The following is a 20983-nucleotide window of genomic DNA, read 5'->3' as shown; positions in this document are numbered from 1 at the left end:
TTCATATATTAAACAATGGTCTTAATATGTTTTTGATGTTCCCTTGTAGGAGTGTTATCCACGTTATTTTCTTAGCACTCTTTCTGTCATTCATTTTTTTTTTTAGTAAAATTTATGTGGGTACTGTATTTTGGAAATGTGTCTCACCTAAATTTAAGATAATCACGTTAGTTTCACTCAATAAGACAGAGTAAGTGTTAAAAAAAGTGTTAGCATTTTCTCTTTTACTAAAATTCGTATTTGGATCGTTACGCTATATTGTGGGGTTCATTCGGCAATACCATTCACCAGATTAATGACGTGCTTGTACGTGATTTGTGTTGGTTCACATATACATTCACCCAAGTGCATAGTTTCAATTTTATTTTGTTGAATTATAATGAGAAATTGATGAAATAGCATTAGGATTACTAAAATGTTAGAAAGGTGACTAGTTAATCAAGTGACTAAAATTCATATTCTTCTCCCTCTTATGAAGTGATTTAGATTCGATTCCTACAAGTTGAAGCAAAGAAGGTTCAGTTTTACCAATGACCTAAAACGCGTCGTTTTTAGTAAAGATAAAAAAGAATTAAAGCTGAAAGGGACAAGAATTTTAACGTAATGTTTCTGGAATATGCTTGTATAAGTGAGTGGATGCTTCAAGACAATGTTTGAACCATGTGATAGATTTGATTTCGATTGAACAACTTTGCAAAAGATCTTGGTCATGTTTGACACCAAGAATAGGATCTAATGGTAAAATGATAGATTTTAAACCTCTATGTTTTGAGTTCGAACCATTCCAATCAGGGGCGTAGCCCTTCATTGACAAGGGGTAGCCTTGGCTACCCCAAAAATTATATTAATCTTCAATTAATTGGTATAAATTTATATTCGACTACCCCAAATAATAAACATTGAGCTACCCCAAATAAATTCAATTGCTGAAAATTACCATAAATAAGAAAGTAAATACATTACTACATGATTGATAGATTTATTTATATTGGTTTGATACTTACTTAATAACAATTATAGAAAAAAAAAACTTTTTCAACCGTAAAAATTACCAAGACAATAGTCATAAACAAATTAAATGGACATTGAGTTTCTTGCAAATAACCTATTTGTTTACATTGGAAAAGACATTATTAATATATTTAGTAAGCGGTCAATTATGCATCAAATTGGGTTCTTGAAGTGCATTTTATCCAACTAAAATCACTTTTTTTCGTAAAATTTTAAAAAATCGAGACAAAAGTTGAATAAAATTTTTATAAGGACTAAACCTAAAAAATTATAAACTATGGGATCAAAAACATTCTTATCCCTAAATTTAATATATTTGTTTTAAAAATATTTTATCGTTTCTTTATATTTCGCCCCTGCGTAAAAAATTTGCTAGCTTCGCCGCTGATTCCAATGATATTAAAGTAAAATAAATGTAAATTTTTTGTTAAGCTCTTTTGAATTCAAAAGTCGTCCTTACTTTTGAATTGGGACATCACCTCTTGCTATAAATTTTAATATGGAAAAAAAAATTTATTTTGATTATGTGATGCTTAGGACCATTCTCTGATAATTTTAACATGTTACAATATACTTTACTCTGTTTTTTTAGGAATCTCTTTGCTAGAATTTATTCGATTATAAAATTATTTTTTAAAAGTATCAACAGTGTCCCTTTCTCTTTAAAAAACAGTGCCCCTTTTTTAAAAAAAAAGGTATCATATCATTAGAGTCATATTCTTATTTTCACTTTGCTACGATGGAAATGAATGTAAGTTGAGTATCCGTTTGTTATGGATTTTTTTTAAATATTTTTTAATTAAAAAATCATTTTTATTATTTTAAAAATGTTTGTTTCAGATTTTTCAAAAATATATTTTGTTTTAAAATCAGATTTACTCTCAAAATAGAAAGCAATTTCTAAAAGTTTTTCTAAAATATATATTTTTCTCTAAAAACAACGAACTCATGTGTAAAAACTTTCAATCTTAAATAAACGATTTTTATCATGGTAAACAAACGAAATTTAGCTTTTTCTAAAAAATCTCTAAATTAATTTTATTTTAAGTCAAAACAAACTAAGCATAATTAACCATTTGTTAGTTAACATGTGCTGTCACAAATGAAAGATATGTGGGTTCTTTAACATTTTTTGAGAGTAAATAACATTTTATTTTGTGTATAAAAGGAGACGAGCAAGTTTTACATGGCCACAAAATAAAATTATGGTTAGAAGTTTTGAATACATTTACGAAAAATCAAAATGTAAATTTAATTATTTTTTCCAATAAATTAAAAGAATAAACATTAGAATCAATGTGCTTAAGAATAAACATTAGTGTCACTGTCCTCGTGGGTTTAGCTCAGTTGGTATGGACATGCATAAAATATGAAAGGTCCGGGGTTCGAACCCCGGCCACCACAAAAAAAAAAAAAAAACATTAGTGTCACTGTTATGTCCATACAAAAAGAATCCCACATAGTTATAGATTGGTTTACCTACAAAAAGAACCAACAAAGAGGCAAAAATTTAGAAGATTTTCACTCCAAAATGAAGCCCAAGTTATTCAAATTTAATCCATTAATTTTCCATTTATTTATTATTTATTTACGAGAATAATACACACAAGTGATAAATTACCGTGACACATTTAAAAAATCCCACTAATCTTCTACTTATTGATCAAATCCGGATTCTTCTAGATGTGGTGTTATGTGAGGTCGAAGAGCGAGTGTATGAAATTATCATGGACCAATAGTTCCATTGACTGGTAGAAGTTGTATTTTCGCTATCTACCACTCAAAATAAACATAAATAGTTATATTCTAGTCTTTCTTATATTCTAGTCTTTTTGTAACTAACTCTTTAATTTGCAATTATGGATTAATTAACTAACTAACATTATCTAGGTTTTATTTCTTGAAAAAAAAAAAAAAAAACCTCTGGTCAAGCTTAGTTACAAGGTTTTAAGATTTGGTTAGTTTTGTTAGTTAATTAACTCTAATTACTTAACCAATAAATTACTTATACAAATAAGTTATACTCATTTAATTTCATCAATCAAAGAAATATATAGATACAAACTTTCTTCTCTCTATATCTTTATCTTCAACCTCTAAGTCCACTCTTTCTCTATATTTTCTATTCATTCTACTTGATTGCTTTAGATGCAAGTTAAGTGTGTTGCGCTAACAATTGACATCAAGAGCTTTTGGTTCTAATTTTGGGAAACATGAGACATTTGTAAGGGGGATTATCTTTGGGAAACACGAGTGAAGTGTGATTTCAGATTTTATTGCAAAGCAATCATGGGTACGAATGATGGGTTGTTCAATAAAATTTGTTGATTCTTGATGGAAATAATAGTGACAGATGGAGCACATCGATGAAGACGTTGTTTGGTTCTCAAAAAGTTCTTGAGATTGTTCAAAATGGCTATGAAGATTTGGCTGCAAATCCTACAAAAGTGCAAAGAACTGCTTTCAGAGATGCGAAGAAGAAATATTGCAAATTTACTCAATCAATACACAATCTTGTTACATGTTAATATTTAATTTAATTATCATTAACTGGAACCTATTAGTATTCTATTCAAATGTATTTATACATGTTGATTAGTCTTCTCTTTATTTTAGTGTATAAATAAACCTGTTATGTACCTTTACAAAAAAGATCAATGAGAATTATATCACTCTTGTCTTTCTACTTTCTACTTTCTACTGTGTTCTAAATATTAACATGGTATCAGTTGTGAATCTCTTCATCAATTTCTCTTGTTGATCGATTCATCTCATGAATCCTCTTGATTATTCAATTTCTGAATTTTTATCTTCAGTTTTCATTCCACTGTTCATTTGATTCCTTGATTATTTGATTTCTTTTATCTCAATGGAGAATCCACCATTTTCTGATTTTGCAACCAATCCTTCAAATCCTTATTACTTGCATCCTAATGAAAATACATCGCTTGTTCTTGTTACTCCAACATTGGATAACAAGAATTACCAGACTTGGTCGCGATCTATGCGGGTGACCTTAATTTCCAATAACAAATTGAAATTTGTTGATGGCACCCTAAATCCTCCTTCTGTTCCAGATCTCCTTCATGAACCATGGTTGAGATGTAACAACATGGTTCTGTCTTGGCTTCAACGATGTATTTCTGAAACCATTGCGAAATCAATCATTTGGTGTGATCGAGCCTTCGTGGTTTGGAAGCGATTGGAGAATCGTTTTGCACAGGGTGATATTTTCAGAGTTGCTGATATTCTTGAGGAATTGGCTAAATTTCAACAAGGTAATCTTGATATCTCCTCCTATTTTACACAATTAACCACTTTGTGGGAAGAAATTCAGAACTTCCGACCAATTCGTGATTGCACTTGTGCCATCCCTTGCACATGTGGTGTTGCTTCTGATCTCAAAAAGTATAATGAGCAGGACAAAGTAATTAAGTTTTTGAAAGGTTTGAATGAGCAATATGCACATGTGCGCTCTCAAATTATGCTAATTGATCCTTTGCCTGACTTGGATAAGACTTTTTCTCTTGTACTTCAACAAGAAAGACAAACACATATTCCTGTTTTTGTTGAAATCCCTATTGGTCAACAATCAGCTGTTAATCAAGTTCAGCAAACCAATTCTAACAAAGGTTTTGCTCGTGGTGGTTCTTCTAGCTATAGAGGTCGAGGTAGAGGATCTTATAATGGAACAAGAGGACATAATCAAGGCATTACTCGCACTTGTACTAATTGTGGAAGGCATAATCATACAGTTGAGACTTGTTTCCTTCTCCATGGCTATCCTCCTGGTTATCAAAACAAAGGTCCTAAGTCAGCGAATCTTGCGGTTTCTGAACAAAAGTATACTGATGCTGTCCAGAACCAAGGATCTGTTCACAGTCCTTCACTGAATTCTATCCAAGAGCAATATAATCAGATTTTGCAGCTTCTACAACATTCAAATTTGCAAGCTTCAACATCAAACACCATTTCTACTATGCCTCAACCTACTGTCAATTCAGTTATCTCACTTCCTGCAGCTTATACTTCCACATCCACTCCCATAATTGTTAAGAAATCTACTCTTTGGGTCATAGACTTAGGAGCAACTGATCATATCACTCACTGTTTGCAAAATTTTTCTTCTTTCTACAACATTCCACCTATCTTCATGTCACTTCCAAATGGTAATAAAATAGTGACAACCATAGCAGGAACAATATCCTTATCCAATTCACTTATCCTTCATAATGTTTACTACATTCCTGATTTCAACATCAATTTATTTTCAATATCTCAATTTTTGAAAACTTTTAATGCCAGTTTCTTGTTTTCTATTGATACATGTTCTATTGTGCAGATTTTGAACCAGAGAGTGATTGGTACAGCTAAGAAGTTTGGAGGACTGTATGTGTTGGATTCTTCACTGCTAAATAAATCTCAAAATAATGGTTCAGTTTCTGCTTCAATTTGTAATTCTGTTTTTCCAAGTTTGCCGTCTAAGTCAACTGATTCTGCCAATGTTTGGCATTATAGATTGGGTCACATTTCTGATTCCATACACAAATGTATTTCCATTCAGTTTCCCATTGTAAAATACACCAGTACCCACTCTCCTTGTGATATATGCCATTATGTAAAACATAAGAAAACATCATTTCCTCATAGTCTTACTAATTCCACTCAAATATTTGATATACTACATGCTGATATTTGGGGACCCTATGCTACCCCTTTTGTTTCCGGATTTATATATTTTTTAACCTTGGTTGATGACTTTAGTAGATTTACATGGGTCATTTTTATGAAATGTAAAGGTGAAACAAGAAATCATCTCATGAATTTCATTTCTTTCATTGATACTCAATTTCATAAGAAACTTAAATGCTTGAGAAGTGATAATGGACTTGAGTTTATCATGCCTTCATTTTATCTTTCTAAAGGCATCATTCATCAAAGGTCTTGCGTTGAGACTCCTCAACAAAATGGTATAGTAGAAAGGAAGCATCAACATATCCTCAATGTGGCTCGAACCCTCTCCTTTCAATCTCATATCCCTACCAATTTTTGGCATTTTTCAATTCAACAAGCTGTCCATATCATTAATCGAATCCCAACTCCCCTTCTACAAAATAAATCCCCAAATGAATGTCTTCACCAACAACCACCTTCTTTAATTCACCTAAAAGTCTTCGGTTGCCTTGCTTTTGCCTCCACCGTCCAAGGTCATAGAACCAAATTTGATTCTAGAGCAAGAAAATCAGTTTTTCTTGGATATAGAGAAGGTACCAAGGGTTACCTTCTTTATGATCTTCATTCACATGAATTTTTCTTATCAAGAAATGTCATCTTTCATGAATCATCTTTTCCATTTTCTACATTGCATGAACGATGTTCCCCTGATTCCTCTACACCTCATGTCTCCATTGATAATTCACATCTTTCTTCCTATCATGAACCCATCCAATCAGCTGTTATTCCAAATTCTCCTTTTCCTCTCTCTCAAAACCTTGATAATTCTAATACTTCTACAAAACATAATTCTACTTATGCTGATGCTACATCTTCTGCAACAGCTATTCCAGATCAGACCACAACAGATGTACCTATTCGACGGTCTGCACGACCTAAAACAACACCGGCATATCTTAAAGATTATCACTGCAGTCTCCTTACTTCTTCTGAATCACAATTACTCTCTGACTCAGGTAAATCTGCATATCCTCTCTCTTCTGTTTTGACATATGATCATTGCACTCCTTCATATAAATTTTTTTGTCTAACTATTTCTTCTAACCCTGAACCTAAAACCTATAATCAAGCTTGTAAGTTTGAATGTTGGAAAGAAGCTATGAAAGCTGAGTTACACGCTCTTGCAGCCACAAATACTTGGTCAATTGTTGATTTACCACCAGGAAAAGGTCCAATCGGATGCAAGTGGGTTTACAAAACTAAATACCACTCTGATGGTTATCTTGAAAGGCATAAAGCGCGTTTAGTTGCAAAGGGTTATACTCAAATGGAAGGAGTTGATTACTTTGATACTTTTTCACCGGTTGCAAAAATGACTACAATTAGAACATTACTTTCTTTGGCAGCCATCAAAGGGTGGTTTCTTGAGCAACTTGATGTCAATAATGCATTTCTCCATGGTGACCTCAATGAAGAAGTTTACATGGTGTTACCCCCTGGTCTGAAGCTTCAAAATTCACATTCTAATGATCTTAAAGTTTGTCGATTAAATAAGAGTCTCTATGGCTTGAAGCAAGCTAGTAGGCAATGGTATGCAAAACTTTCTGCAGCCTTGGTTTCTCTCGGTTACACTCCTTATGTTGCTGATTTTTCTTTGTTCACTAAGCTAAAAGGTACCAATTTTACTGCCTTATTAGTTTATGTGGACGACATAGTTTTATCCGGAAATGATTATGCTGAAATTCAGCATGTTAAGCAGTTTTTGGATCAAAAATTTCGCATCAAAGACCTTGGGAAGCTAAGATTTTTTCTAGGCTTGGAAATAGCAAGATCAAACAAAGGAATTTCGGTGAATCAACGCAAATATACTCTTGAGCTTCTTGAAGATAGTGGTCACATGGCTGTTAAGCCTAGTTCCACACCTTATGATACCTCCTTAAAGTTGCATAATTCTGATTCTCCTCCATATCATGATGAATTCTCCTTCAGAAGTTTGATTGGTAGACTTCTCTATTTGACACTCACGCGGCCTGACATTGCTTTTGCTGTTCAACAACTTAGTCAGTTTGTTTCCAAGCCCCGTGAAGTCCACTTTCAAGCTGCCACAAAGATTCTGACGTATCTCAAGAACTCTCCAGCCAAAGGGTTATTTTATTCATCTTCATCTCCCATTAAACTTGCAGGTTTTGCTGATTCAGATTGGGCTAGTTGTCCCACTACTAGACGATCTATCTCCGGGTTTTGTGTGTATCTTGGCTCTTCCCTCATCTCATGGAAGTCTAAGAAGCAAACAACTGTTTCTAGATCGAGCTCTGAATCTGAGTATAGAGCCTTGGCCAGCCTTACTTGTGAATTACAATGGCTCTTCTATTTGTTCAAGGATCTTCATATCAACTTTCAACAACCAGCTTCAGTATATTGTGACAATAAATCAGCCATATATCTTGCTCATAATCTAACATTTCATGAGAGAACAAAACATATTGAGATTGATTGTCATGTTGTGCGCGAAAGAATTCAAAGTGGTTTCATTCATCTTTTACCCGTGCCATCTTCTTCTCAAATAGCAGATTTGTTGACAAAACCACTTATGTCTCCAACTTTCAATTCATTGGTCTCCAAGCTTGGCCTATGTGATCTTCATAGTCCAGCTTGTGGGGGGATGTTACATGTTAATATTTAATTTAATTATCATTAACTGGAACCTATTAGTTAGCCTGCTTATTAGTATTCTATTCAATTGTATTTATACATGTTGATTAGTCTTCTCTTTATTTTAGTGTATAAATAAACCTGTTATGTACCTTTACAAAAAAGATCAATGAGAATTATATCACTCTGGTCTTTCTACTTTCTACTTTCTACTGTGTTCTAAATATTAACAAATCTAAATCACAAAACTAAACTATCTTAAACAAAAACAATTTATAACAAATCACACTAACCATGAACTTGAAAAAATGATTTATGAATAAATTTTGTTGAAGCTAATTTCCAAGATTGATTGTGAAGAAGTTAAGTGTTTGAATATCTCAATTAAGGAAATTGAGATTAGATTAATATGAAATCAAAATTCACAATCAAATGGCTATTACTTTAATCAAGTAATATATATACCACAATAAATGCTGAAAGTAAAGAGATAAAAGAGAGAAGGACACCGAGGTTTATAGAGGTTCCCCCTTTTCGTCCACGCTAAGGGTACGTCCTTTCTTCGTGATAGAAAGCGTCTCTATCACAGGCTTCCACTATGATAAAATGTTTACAAGTGTATGATTACAAAGATCCTTCGTTCCTAATCTTCTATGCTAAGCAATCACACAAGACCCAATCTTCAAGACCTCTTGAATTTGGACAACCATAAGGTCTTCGAATCTCAAGCTTGTGTGCAATCCCTTGAACTTCTGCTATGAGATTTTGTCTTTGTTATGCCTCCGCTACGACCCCATTGAACCTTGAATTAATGAGAAACAATCCCACGATTCCCTTTGGAGGTGAAAGGGCCTTCTTTTCCTTTAGGTCCTTGATCCACCATCATGACCCTTGCGAGAAACCAATCTTTGAAGTCCTAAAACACTCTTACAATTTAGACCTCACACTCTATAAAAGTTCTTAGAAAAATTGTTTAATCTGGAGAAGATGGAGAGACAAAGGGTTTGGAGATTTCAAAGTCTATTTGCAAATTGATTCAATGAATAGAAAAGTATGTGAGTACTAGGATATATTAGTATGTGTAAAAAGAGTTAATTTATCCACAAAAACACCAAGCTTGAATCGAATCATAAAAAGCATGATACGATTCAAATAATGTAAAATGAGAGGATATGAAGAACGTGAAGATTGATATAAATCAGAAGAACAATGAATCGTATCAGACAATTTTCAAATGAAGATTGAATAGATTCAAATATCCATAGGTAGAAATTTGAATCATATAATAAAACCCAGATGAAGTTTGATACGATTAAAATAACACTAATACAGATCAACTAAGCCATAATAAAATCCATAAGGCTTAAATGAATCGATTCAAAAACTTTAAAGAATGTTTTGAATCATATCAAACATAATCAAAAGACCAAAGAAACCTGAGACAAGGGATGATACGAATCAGAAATGTTTGATATCACTTTGAATCGAATCAAATACACATAAAAGCACAATTTGATATAACTTGAATCCCAAGAAACTCCTAAACACAATACTAATGTTAGTACACATAGTATACTATTGTATAGGGCCTGAGATCATGGATTGACTAGCGTGCTTTCACAGTTAAGCTATTTAAACATAAATCATAAAACATAAACATAATCAAAATAAAAACATCATCAAAACCTAAAACTAAACAATTGAAGGAACAACTACATTTCCCTTTTTGATGATGTCAACCAAATGTTAATGATGTTGACTTTGCACTTTGCTCCTCCTGAAACTTAGCATACAAGCAACCAGAACATATCATATATATGCATACCATACACATAACAAGCATAAGCAAACATAATACAACATCATGAAACAAACATAACATAACAAGCAACATACACAACATAAGTTTCTCTCCTTTGACACCTTCAAAAAGGATGTGTACCAAGGAAAACCAGTCAGAATTCAAAATTATTACAAACCAAAATGTGTGCAAAACACAATGTCGTCGGGAAAACAAAATTAAAAACATCACTAAACATCATTATTGTCATCCGGTTTTGAAGGAAAATTTGAATTAGAGGTGGAAAAATCACCATAGTAGAGGGATGAGAAGGGCGCATGTTGATGGTTGTGGAGTTTTTCACCTTTGAATTGATGCCCTCATCCAGAGTAACATAATTCACTCCCCAAAGTAGGGAACCACGATTTCAATTCGGCGCCCCCAATACGGGTATTTTAGCGTATTGATAAGATAAAATACATACACCGAAAGATTGCTGAACCCAAATACATGCGAACACAAATCTTCTTATCACGAAATGATAATTCAACAAGCAAATCTTCTTATAGCGAAGGTTAATTAAAAATTTCTAATGAACAATCAAATTCATACCGATAACATAGTTGAAGAACTCTGGTTGCCGGGTCTCGAACCGAGTTCCTCAAGGCTGAAAAGTTACCTTACAATCAAGTGACCTCTCGGGAGACAGGCACATAGTTGAAGAACTAACAACACATGAAGTGAATAAAAACATATTCTAATACAAAATCAAAGTAGTGACATACGCTAATATAAGGATCACATTATTTCTCAGTGCTCACAAGCCATTCTTTACAAAATACGAATAAGAAAAAAAGAAGGAAAAAAAGTCATTCTTCAAAATAGATGAATAGTCATAAATTTACAATTTCATGAAATAAAAAAACCTAATAAGTTGAATAAATGTTTTATATTATTGGTTCCTTGATGTGGTCCGTGACAAAAAGAACTTGATTAGAGAGTTTGTCAACCCTAAATCTAAGTTCTTGCACTGATTCTCTGATCCGTTGTTGCTCACCATGAATTTCTTCTATTACGAAGGTAAGACAAAAGAGGGAACACTCTCTTTTTTAGATGGGGATGGGGGAGGAGAATCCTTGTATAGAGTGGATGTCACCATATTAATGTTGGAAGGATTTTCAAAGTTATCAATACTTCTACAATTTAATGAGGTGTTAGATTTTAATTTGTTGGGTGTAAGAATGATGTGTTGGGTAAAAGTTCACGGAAGAATTTCTCTTTAATTATTTCAACAAAAATTAATACTTCTACCATTTTATATTACATTTGCATTGTTGCTCTCGGGGAAGAAAAAAAAGAAAGAAAAATTTGTTCATCCATAAGTTTTTTTTTTAAAGTATAATATATATTTAGATTGCATTTTATAATCATTTGTATTTAATTTAAAAAATGGATCTAGCTAACGAATGTCTTAAGGACACTCGTTAAGGATACTTAATTAAGAAACTATTTATTGAAAAAGCTTAACATTTTAATGTTCGATGCATTGAATGCACAAATTTTCATAAAAACTTACTATCTAAAGTTTTGAAAGTGTGCCATTAAGGCACAATAGTGGAGCAGGGTATGTTCACATCTTATGAGGAGGTGGGGGCACATGGTGATTTTTCCATTTCTCATTTGCAGTTCGCAGATGACACTATATTGATGGGGTCAACAGTTGGGCAAATATTAGAATTTTAAAGTCTGTGTTGATGTTGTTTGAATCTGTTTTTGGCTTAAAAGTTAACTTCCACAAGAGCATGTTATATGGGGTCAACATCTCTGATTCTTTGTTGCACGAGGTGGCTTCATTGTTGCATTATAAACATGGTAGGATTCCTTTCTTGTATTTGGGGCTTCCTATTGGCGGTGATCCGAGGAAGATTGTTTTTTGGTACCCTTTGGTTGATCGGATTAAAAGAAGGTTGTCTGGTTGGAAGAGCCGTAATCTATCTATGGAGGGTCGTTTGATTTTGCTTAAGTCTGTCTTGTCCTCCATCCCGGTATACTTTCTTTCCTTCTCCAAAGCCCCCTCAGGTATAATCTCTATCATTGAATCTATTTTTAATGCATTTTTTTTGGGGGGGGGGGGGGGGGGGGTTGTGAGGATATTAGGAAAATTATTTGGATTAAATGGAAGACTGTTTGTTTGTGAAAGGTGGACGAAGGTTTCGGTGTAAGGAGGTTGAAGGAGTTTAAACTTCCTCTTTTGGGTAAGTGGTGGTGGAGGATCTTGCATGAGCGGAGGAGTCTTTGGTATAGGGCTTTATGTGCCCGTTACAGAGAGGAGGGGCAGTTATGCTGCTCTTGTAGGGGGTGGGGAGGTTCGGTGTGGTGGAAGACTATTTTGAATGTTAGGGATGGTGTGGGTCAGGATGATACATGGTGGATGATTGATAATATAACTCGTCAGGAGGGGGATGAGGTGTCTACGTTGTTTTGTGTTGACCCTTGGCTTGAGGGGAAACAATTGTGTAATTACGTTTGTGAGATTGTATGAGTTGGCGTAGAATAAATTAGAAACGGTAGCTGTTATGTTTGCGAGAGGTTGGGGTGCTAATGGGGAGCCGTGGAAGTTGCGTCCGAGGTTATTTGCGTGGGAGAATTAGTTGTTGGGGGAGTGTAATGTTCGGCTAACTACTTTCTCTTTTCAGGTCGATTGTGTCGATAAATGGAATTGGAAATTACATGCTTCTAACTGTTACACTGTTAGTCCTGCTTGTTATTTTTTAACAGAAACTGATCATGAAAGGCAGTAACAGCATAATAATAACAATTTTTTTGTGGCTGAAATCGGTGCCTCTAAAAGTGTTGATTTTTGCATGGCGACTCTTTCTTAATCGAATTCCCTTTAGAGATAAGCTCTTCCAATGGAGGGTCTTACTAATATCTGAACAAGGTTGTGTTGCAAATTGCGGTTCAAATGAGGACAGAGAGCATATATTTCTTACGTGCGGTTTCTATGGCGGTTTGTGGAATCTTATTGTGGGATGACTTGGTTTCTCAACAGTTCTTCATTGATATTTTTTTATCACTTCCATCAGTTTGGTGATTTGCGGGGTGTTCTTCAAAGAAGTCGACTGAGACCATGCAGATTATATGACTGCCAGTTGTTTGTACAATATGGAAAGAACCGAATTATAGAATTTTCGAAAGGAAAGAGGCAAACTTGCTCGCGCTAGGCGAAAGGGTGAAGATTCGGTAATTTTGGTGGTTGAAATCGAAATACGCTAATTTTAATTTCGACTATCAATTATGGCGGTGAAGTCCTTTTGCTTGCTTAAATTCAGTATTATATTCTAGCTTGTTTTTCTTTATCCTTTTTCTTGTTTTGCGCCTTGTTGGCTTTGTACATGATTGTTGAACTTTGATTGTGCCTGGACATTTTGGAACTCCTTGTGCTAAAGCGTTTAGCTGTGATTTTTATTTATATACCATTTTGGCTTTTTTTAAAAAAAACACTCATTAATATTTTCCTTAAAAAATTAATTCAAAATTCTAAATAAATGATTCTTTTAATAATATATAAATTCAACATTTGATTGGGGTAAATCCCTCACAAGTTTATGTCAATCAACTGACATGTTGTCAAATCAATAGAAAGCATGTCATTCAACTAAGCGCATTTGACAATTGTTATATTATAAGCTCTTCCATGGGGATTTTGCTAAGGTTTGACTAAGGTTTTTTCCCTCACACGCATTTATGACTTTCTTTGGGGATTTCTCCCTTGTCAAATACTCCTCCGATTCAAATTGTAAGTGGTTTTGACAATTTTAGACATATTAAGAAATGTAATTAAATTTGTATGAGAAAAATATATTATGAGTTGTTTTATAAAATTATCCTTAATAACTGATATGATAAATATTTAAGAGCTAAAAAAAATGGAAAGTAATAAATTGTTATAGGTATAACAGAAAAAGTAACATTAATATTTCATTGGTATTGTAAAACAACTTAAAATTTAAACAATATTTTTTCGAAAGTGATTTATAATTTGAGCCGGAGCGAGTAACAAATTTACTTGTGGCGACAAGAACAAAAAAAAAATCGTAATAAAAGTTTTACTTCATGTTTGAACACACAGTAAATTAACATCTTTCAGTAGTTTTTTTTTTTTTTAGAAGTCAAACTAAATCATTAAAATTGGCCTTAGAAAAATCGAACTAAGGAACCTGCATATGAATACACTCTAAGGTAACGTTGAATTAACGAATTAACCTGTCCCGAAGTTGACATGTCATAAATTTTGCCAACCAACATACATTGACTTTTCTGGTAAACATAAAAGTCTCCAATTCCAAAAATAAAAGTAAACATAAACTTCTTCCAAAGATTATGTATATAAAAAACGTTAAATGTGTTAAAGAACTACATGTTTGGTTTTTTTGGAAATTTATACACTAGTTATCTGTGTTTCATACATATCATATACAGCTGATCAGAAATAAGAAGTGTGTAAAGATGATGTCTTACTTATCCCTGCTAGTTTTGTTTCTTGCAGTTGTTACTCTCACAGATATTTCAAGAAATCCAAAGCATCAAATACATGCGCAACCAAATAGTGGTTTGGTCGATTACCAGCCACCAACAGCTGATCCAGCTGCTAGTTTTATATCTCCTTCTCCTCCTCCTCCTCCTCACGGCAGTGGTTATAATGGTCATGGCGGTGGTTATAATCGTCCTTCCATCGGCTACTCAAGATTTCCACCACATATACACCCTCCAAGGCCGATTCGACCGCCTCCCAAATTAAGATAAGTGTTAAGAACGCAGCAGCGTATAATTGTAATCAAATCTTAGTTAATTAGTGTCTTATTTATATATGTTTGGATGGGTATTTGTTTTTCTTTCTTATGTTATAGCCTTGTATTTGTATCCCGGTGCTTATAGTACCAAGTTTTTTTTCTTTTGATTGTACTTATAAAATAAAAGAATATATTTCCCAGACATCCAATATCTATTCTATAATTTTAGAGAGAAAGGAACACAAAGGGTGATCTAGTAGACTTGATATGTTTGTGTAATCTCTTACATTAATTCTCTAATCATTTGTTGCTCAATGTGAATTACTTAAGACAAAAGAAAGGAACAATATATACTTTTAGAGGAGGATGTGGAGGAGAATCCTCGGACATGATGGATGCCACCATGGTTTATGGAGTTAGCAATACTTCTACAAATTTATGTTACGGTTAATTTTTTTTAATGAGGTCAAAAACAATATAGATTACAAAATCACCCATTCGAAGCATAAGGTGTGCGTCATAGGGAGCAAAAATAGTTACTATATATATATATATATATTATAGGAGAAAGATTGAGTATATTAATATTGCTACTTGGAAATATTTACATATGTGGTCATAGACAGATGGGAAATTAATAATAGGGGGCTTCTATGGTGAAGTTGCATTTGTGACTTTTTTGAAAAAGTCGCTTTTGTGGCTTAATATAAGAGTGCCACGTGGATGTCTTTTTAAATCGGTTAATTGGAAAAGCGATTTTAAAAAGCATTTGTTTTTAGAAAAAAGATATTTTTAATTTCTTTTTTATTTTTATTTTCATTTTTATCCCTTAGGATTGTGTTTCTGGCTCTGATACCAGATTTAGAATGGGGTTTTCAGCGGATTTTTCTCGAGCTTCTTTTAGAAGTTTCTCGATATTATCTAAACCTTGAAAAGGTTGTAGAAGTATTTTTGCTCTTTTTCTTTGGAATTCTATTTTTTGGATAGAATTATTGACGGAATTTTCTTCAATTTCATTTTCTAGATCTTCAATTAGATCTATATGTGTTTTCATTAAAGATTGAGCTTTATACATTATTTGTTTGAATGTTATTAAATCATAATACCATTCTATATCACTTACTAAGTGTTGTAACCTAGTTTTAAATAACCTTAGTTCTTCTTTTAATGTTAAACCAGGCATATTTATTGGTGGATTCTCCAACGGAGGTTTTCTTGTTCTAACATTTGTTCGGTTCTTATTTGTTTTAACTTTCTTCGATTTTTGTTAAACCTTGAAAGGGTTCTAAAAGCATTTTTGCTTTTTCTTGCTGAATACTTGTAAGAGTATCCAGATCTTCTATTTCTTCTAATAACTTCGAAATAGAATCTATATGGTAGAGTATTAGATCCTGTGCAGCAAAAAGAATTTGTTTTAACATAATTCTTTCATTTTGAAAATTTATTTCAGCAACTATTTCTTCTAATTTTTCCTTATAGAGTTGTAACTCTGTTTTTAGATTTAATCCAGGCATTTTGACTTTTATAGTCTTTGATTAATTTTATTAACCTGTATCGATAAAGTTTTTATAGAATCATGTAGATCTTTGAGCTCTTTTTCTCTATTTATTTCGAAATCCTTTCTAGGAGGTTCGAATGAAGTATTATTTAAGGATGAGGCATCATCTTCAAATATATTTTGAGAACTTAATGATTTATTAAAATCTTTTAGATTAGGTGATGCTATTCGAAGGCTTTGGCTTTTAAGCAATGGTTTTTCTGTTTCTTCAAACAGATTCTTTTCTGCTTTTATTAAGGAAAAGCTATTTCTTGCGAAATTTTTATAGATTGGTGATTCCAAAGAAACTAATGGTTTAAACAACTCATCGATATGAATTGTATCTTTTCCTAAGAATTCTATGCTATGGTGTGAATTACTCAGAGCATAATTAATTCTATAATAAATTGTAAAAGGATGATTACCTTCTTTCATGAATTTTGGATTTTTCATTTTATAATGAAAGACTATGGATCTATCTAGATCTATATCTTTTAGGGATAGTCCTATTTGTAAATTTATATCAAATTTTATTTTTCCATCTTTAAGATTACACTTTCCTTTTGCAATCATTGCATGGTTTTTATCTAAAATCCTAGAGTCTTCTAGGGCTATTTCTAAAGGTGAATCAATACCTTTCATGAAGGTACTTTTGATTAAGAATTGAATGGTTGATATATGAATATAACCAATTTTTCTTCTTTCGTTTTCGGAAAACGTTTCAAGTCTCTTTATGATTTGTTCTTTGTTTATAGTGGATATAGCTATTTTCCCATTAGTTGTTTCAATAGGAATTGCTTCTTCTCCTGTTACTATTCCAAATTTCAGAATATTTTTTCTTGAAAGAAATTCTCTCAATTTACTAAATTTTCTTTTAAAATTTTCTTCAGCAGTTAAAGACAAATCTGCTTCTTCTATTTTATTATCTATTATGCTATCAGCATAATAACTAGACGTTCCTTCAAAATATGAAATTTCAGTCATGTTTTATAATAATATGCAATAAATTCATACCTGATTATTTCTTCAGAAATATGGTTGATTTTTGCTTCAGCAATTTGATTTCTTCAGCAGTTTTTTCTGCTTGTGTTGAGTTTTTCCCAACTCAGGGCGAATTCCTCCAGAGTATTACCTCAAGAATTCTCAGCTATAGTATTTTACCACTATAGGACCACTAGTTCTTAGAACTAAGAGGCAAGCTCATATCAAACTGATATAACTTATATTGCTTCAATTCATGGTCAATACAAATGAGCTTCGAGGCCCTTATTTATAGGATGAGAGACTCACAAGTTGGCCTTCATAGTTGGCACAAAGTCTCTTTCCTTTACAGCACACGAAAGAAATGACAGGACAGAAAGAAAAAGAAGACGTAGAAAAATATGTTACATAATTGCCTTAGAGATAAGGCTTATCTCTAAATGGGTCCCATGCCCACTAACTTTCTACATTTTCTTCGTTGTTAGGTGATATGTCACTATCATACAACGATTCTTTGTCGGCCACATTATTCATGTCTTTTGCACACCACTTGCATTGGTGTCCTTTGTATTTTTGAAAGTGTCGGCAGCACTCCTGTTGAATTGGGTCGGGTAGATGGCCCAAGTCTGTTTCAAGCCCACTAAAGTTTTCTTCGAACTTTAGTATTTGCTGAAGGTGTTCTTCTCTAGCTTGTTTTCTTGAGTCACTATAGACTAGAAAACTTTCTTTTGCTGTGATTACCCTGAAGTTAGGTAATTTTGATCCAAATCTGATGAGAGTATCATAGAATTTTTCCATTTGATGTAGAAAACATTCTGGTCTTGGATCTACATCTCTATCATCATTTGTTGGATATGAATGATTTGAAATGCCAATCTTGATTAAATGTCTGGCTTTAATAACTTTATCATCTTCAAACCATGGATAGGTTGAAGTAAAAGATAAAAAGAACTCTTTACCTTTTGCAAAGTTATTGTTGAATTTATAAGCGATATCGCCTATATCTTTTGGAAGAAGTTCTAATTCATGGATCTTCTTTCCTGTATTTTCTTGAAGATACATTGTTTTAATCATTCCACAATCATAGAATGATCTTACCAATTCCTTGCCTATGCCTGGAACTGTTACAGCTTTGACTTCTATCCCATTGTTGCTAGGATAAAAACATTCTGCTTTTAATTCTTCTGAATAGTTGGTTAACCATCTCCAGTTTTTGTAGTAGTCTCCAATGGTGATTTCTTTAACGAGCTGTCTTTCTCCATAGATAATTCTATCTACAGATATCTTCTTTTTAGTCTCCATTTTTGATGGTTGGACTATGTTATTGGCTGTTGCAACTTCTTTGTAAACAGCGTTGTAGGCTATTTTTGCTTCTTCAAGAGTCATATAACCCTTGTATCTGACATTTTTGCCATTTACATGTAACTTTGTGGTTTCCCAGTTATGGTAGATACCTTTCATAGGTCCATCAAAAATTACATATGCTTGTTTTTTGCCAAGTTGACTATCAATTTTCTGGCTTGTTTGTTGATCAATGGATTCTTTTTCTTTTCTATTTTTTCCTTCATCTTCTTCAACTTTGTCAGCCCAAGATGTCTTAGGTAATTCTGCAAGGACAGTTGTTGGATTTGTTGAAGATTCTTTTGTTGAATTCCATCCATTTGGTGCTATTGACTCAATTGGAGTTTCTGATTCTCTTGGGATTGTGTATTTTACATAGTAATTGTACTTCCCAGAATCTTGTCCTAGTAGATCCCAGTTTTCAGTATTTTTGGATTCTGAAACTGTTGATGTTTCTTTTTTACATAACTTTTCAAGGTTTTGAATTGTTAATATCATCTCCCCCTCTTCAGAAAGAAGAGTTTCTAGACGATTTTTTGCAGAGGCAATTTGCTCCTGCTTTTGCCTGAGAGAATTCTGTAATGTCTTTATAGCTGCTTCCATTCTCTTGTCAATGCATCTGCAAAGCAATTCTTTTCAGATTTTATATATTCAATATATGGGTGAAACGGTTGGAGTTTCATCTGCCATCTTACAAGTCTTCCATATTTATAATTGACGCGAAGGTCATATTTCCTAAATCCGGTTACATATTTGGAATCTGTTCTTAATAAAAATCTGGTTGGAATTAATTCCATTTGCCATTTTGTTAAAACTTTAACACAACTTAATGTTTCTAATTCATGAATTGGATATCTTGTTTCGGTATCTGTAAATGATCCTGAAACATATTTACAAAGTAAAAGATCTTCATCTTTTATCTTATTTTTAATATTTTCATAAGAATAATCAATCTTAGTATCTTTTGATACTAATTTTTCTGATGAATCAGATAGTTTGTCCAATTTCTCTTTCGAGCTACTAGACTTAGCGTACTGGGTTGCTCCAGTATCTTTTATTCCTTGTTGATGGGTTACATCATCAACATAGTTTCCTGAATCATCAAGATTCAGTATCGTTTTACCATTAGGTAGAGCTCTCATACAACCTGCCCAGGTTGTTTTATCAGCATCAATCTCAACAATTAAAAAATCATTTTCTGTTGGATTGTATAAGCTGGGTAAAACTTTAATTTTTCTTTTAATAGTTTTTACAGTTAGAGTATCTTGTTCAGTCCATGACCATGGAACCTTTTCAGATATCTTTTTCTGTAAAATCTTTCTTTCAATTGCCAAATTTTTGAAAAATCCTTCATTGGCAATATAATTCAAACATCCTAAAAATCTTTGAATTTGTTTTCGATCTTTCAATTCATCAGGGAAAGCTTGAATCTTTTCCTGAACATGTGGAGATAAATCGAGAGTGCCATTTTCTTTAAAAATAAGGCCTAAATACTCGATTTCTTTTTTGGCTAATTGTGATTTCTTTTTTGAAATAACAATTCCTTTTTCTGAAATTCTATTTAAAACAATTTCTACATCTTTAAGATGTTGTTCTTTAGTTCCTTTTGTAAAAACTAAAATGTCATCAATATATGCCAAACATATATGTTCTAATCCTCTAAGAGCATTATCCATAAATCTTTGGTATATAGATGGTGCTTGTTTTAGTCCAAATGGAAGGACATTCCATTGGTAATGACCTTGTGGACATGAAAAAGCTGTTAAAGGCTTAGTTCCTTCTGAAAGTCTGATTTGATAGTATCCTGATTTTGCATCAAAAGATGAAAACCAATCACATCCTTTTATTTTTTGCAAAATATAATCCTTTCGTGGTAATTTATAAGAATCTCCGATTGTAGCATCATTGAGTTTCTTATAATTTATCACCATTCTAGCTTTTCCTCTTTTTATTTCATTGTGATTTGTTACATAAAAAGCGGGTGCTGAATGTGGACTTGCAGATGGAGTAATTAACTTCTTTTCTTGAAGTTCTTTTATATCTTTTTGAAATTCTAATTTATCTTGTACTGAATAAGGCATTTTATATCTTACATTAATCTCCTTATTGGGATCTCGTAATTTAATGGTAACAAGTTGATGATTTGTATTTTTCAGATTATCCAAAGGATCTTCTAAACATACAGTATCAAGTTTTTGTTCTATTTCTTCAAGA

At 32.8% G+C, this 20983-nt stretch overlaps 2 protein-coding genes across 2 annotated transcripts; one reads left to right on the top strand and one right to left on the bottom strand.

Moving 5' to 3' along the window:
* Positions 1-3880: 3880 nt before the first annotated feature.
* Positions 3881-5550, top strand: LOC146914972 (uncharacterized). The gene is made up of 2 exons (XM_085716245.1): positions 3881-5061; positions 5352-5550. The coding sequence occupies exons 1-2, from the start codon at positions 3881-3883 to the stop codon at positions 5383-5385; spliced, it is 1215 nt and encodes a 404-aa protein (XP_085572371.1). The 3' UTR covers positions 5386-5550.
* Positions 5551-16432: 10882 nt separating this feature from the next.
* LOC146914971 (uncharacterized) lies at positions 16433-17431 on the bottom strand. The gene is made up of 2 exons (XM_085716489.1): positions 16632-17431; positions 16433-16541 (listed from the first exon to the last, which is right to left on the bottom strand). Exons 1-2 carry the CDS (start codon positions 17429-17431, stop codon positions 16433-16435), a joined length of 909 nt encoding a protein of 302 aa, XP_085572615.1.
* Between the last annotated feature and the right edge of the window lie 3552 nt (positions 17432-20983).

The sequence above is a fragment of the Medicago sativa genome, chromosome 6 (genome assembly GCF_051527215.1).
Source record: "Medicago sativa cultivar Bolivia chromosome 6, Bolivia_mono, whole genome shotgun sequence".
NCBI classification, from domain to species: Eukaryota; Viridiplantae; Streptophyta; class Magnoliopsida; order Fabales; family Fabaceae; genus Medicago; species Medicago sativa.
Note: the sequence above shows the minus strand (reverse complement) of the source record. Positions and strands in the feature narration are given on the sequence as shown.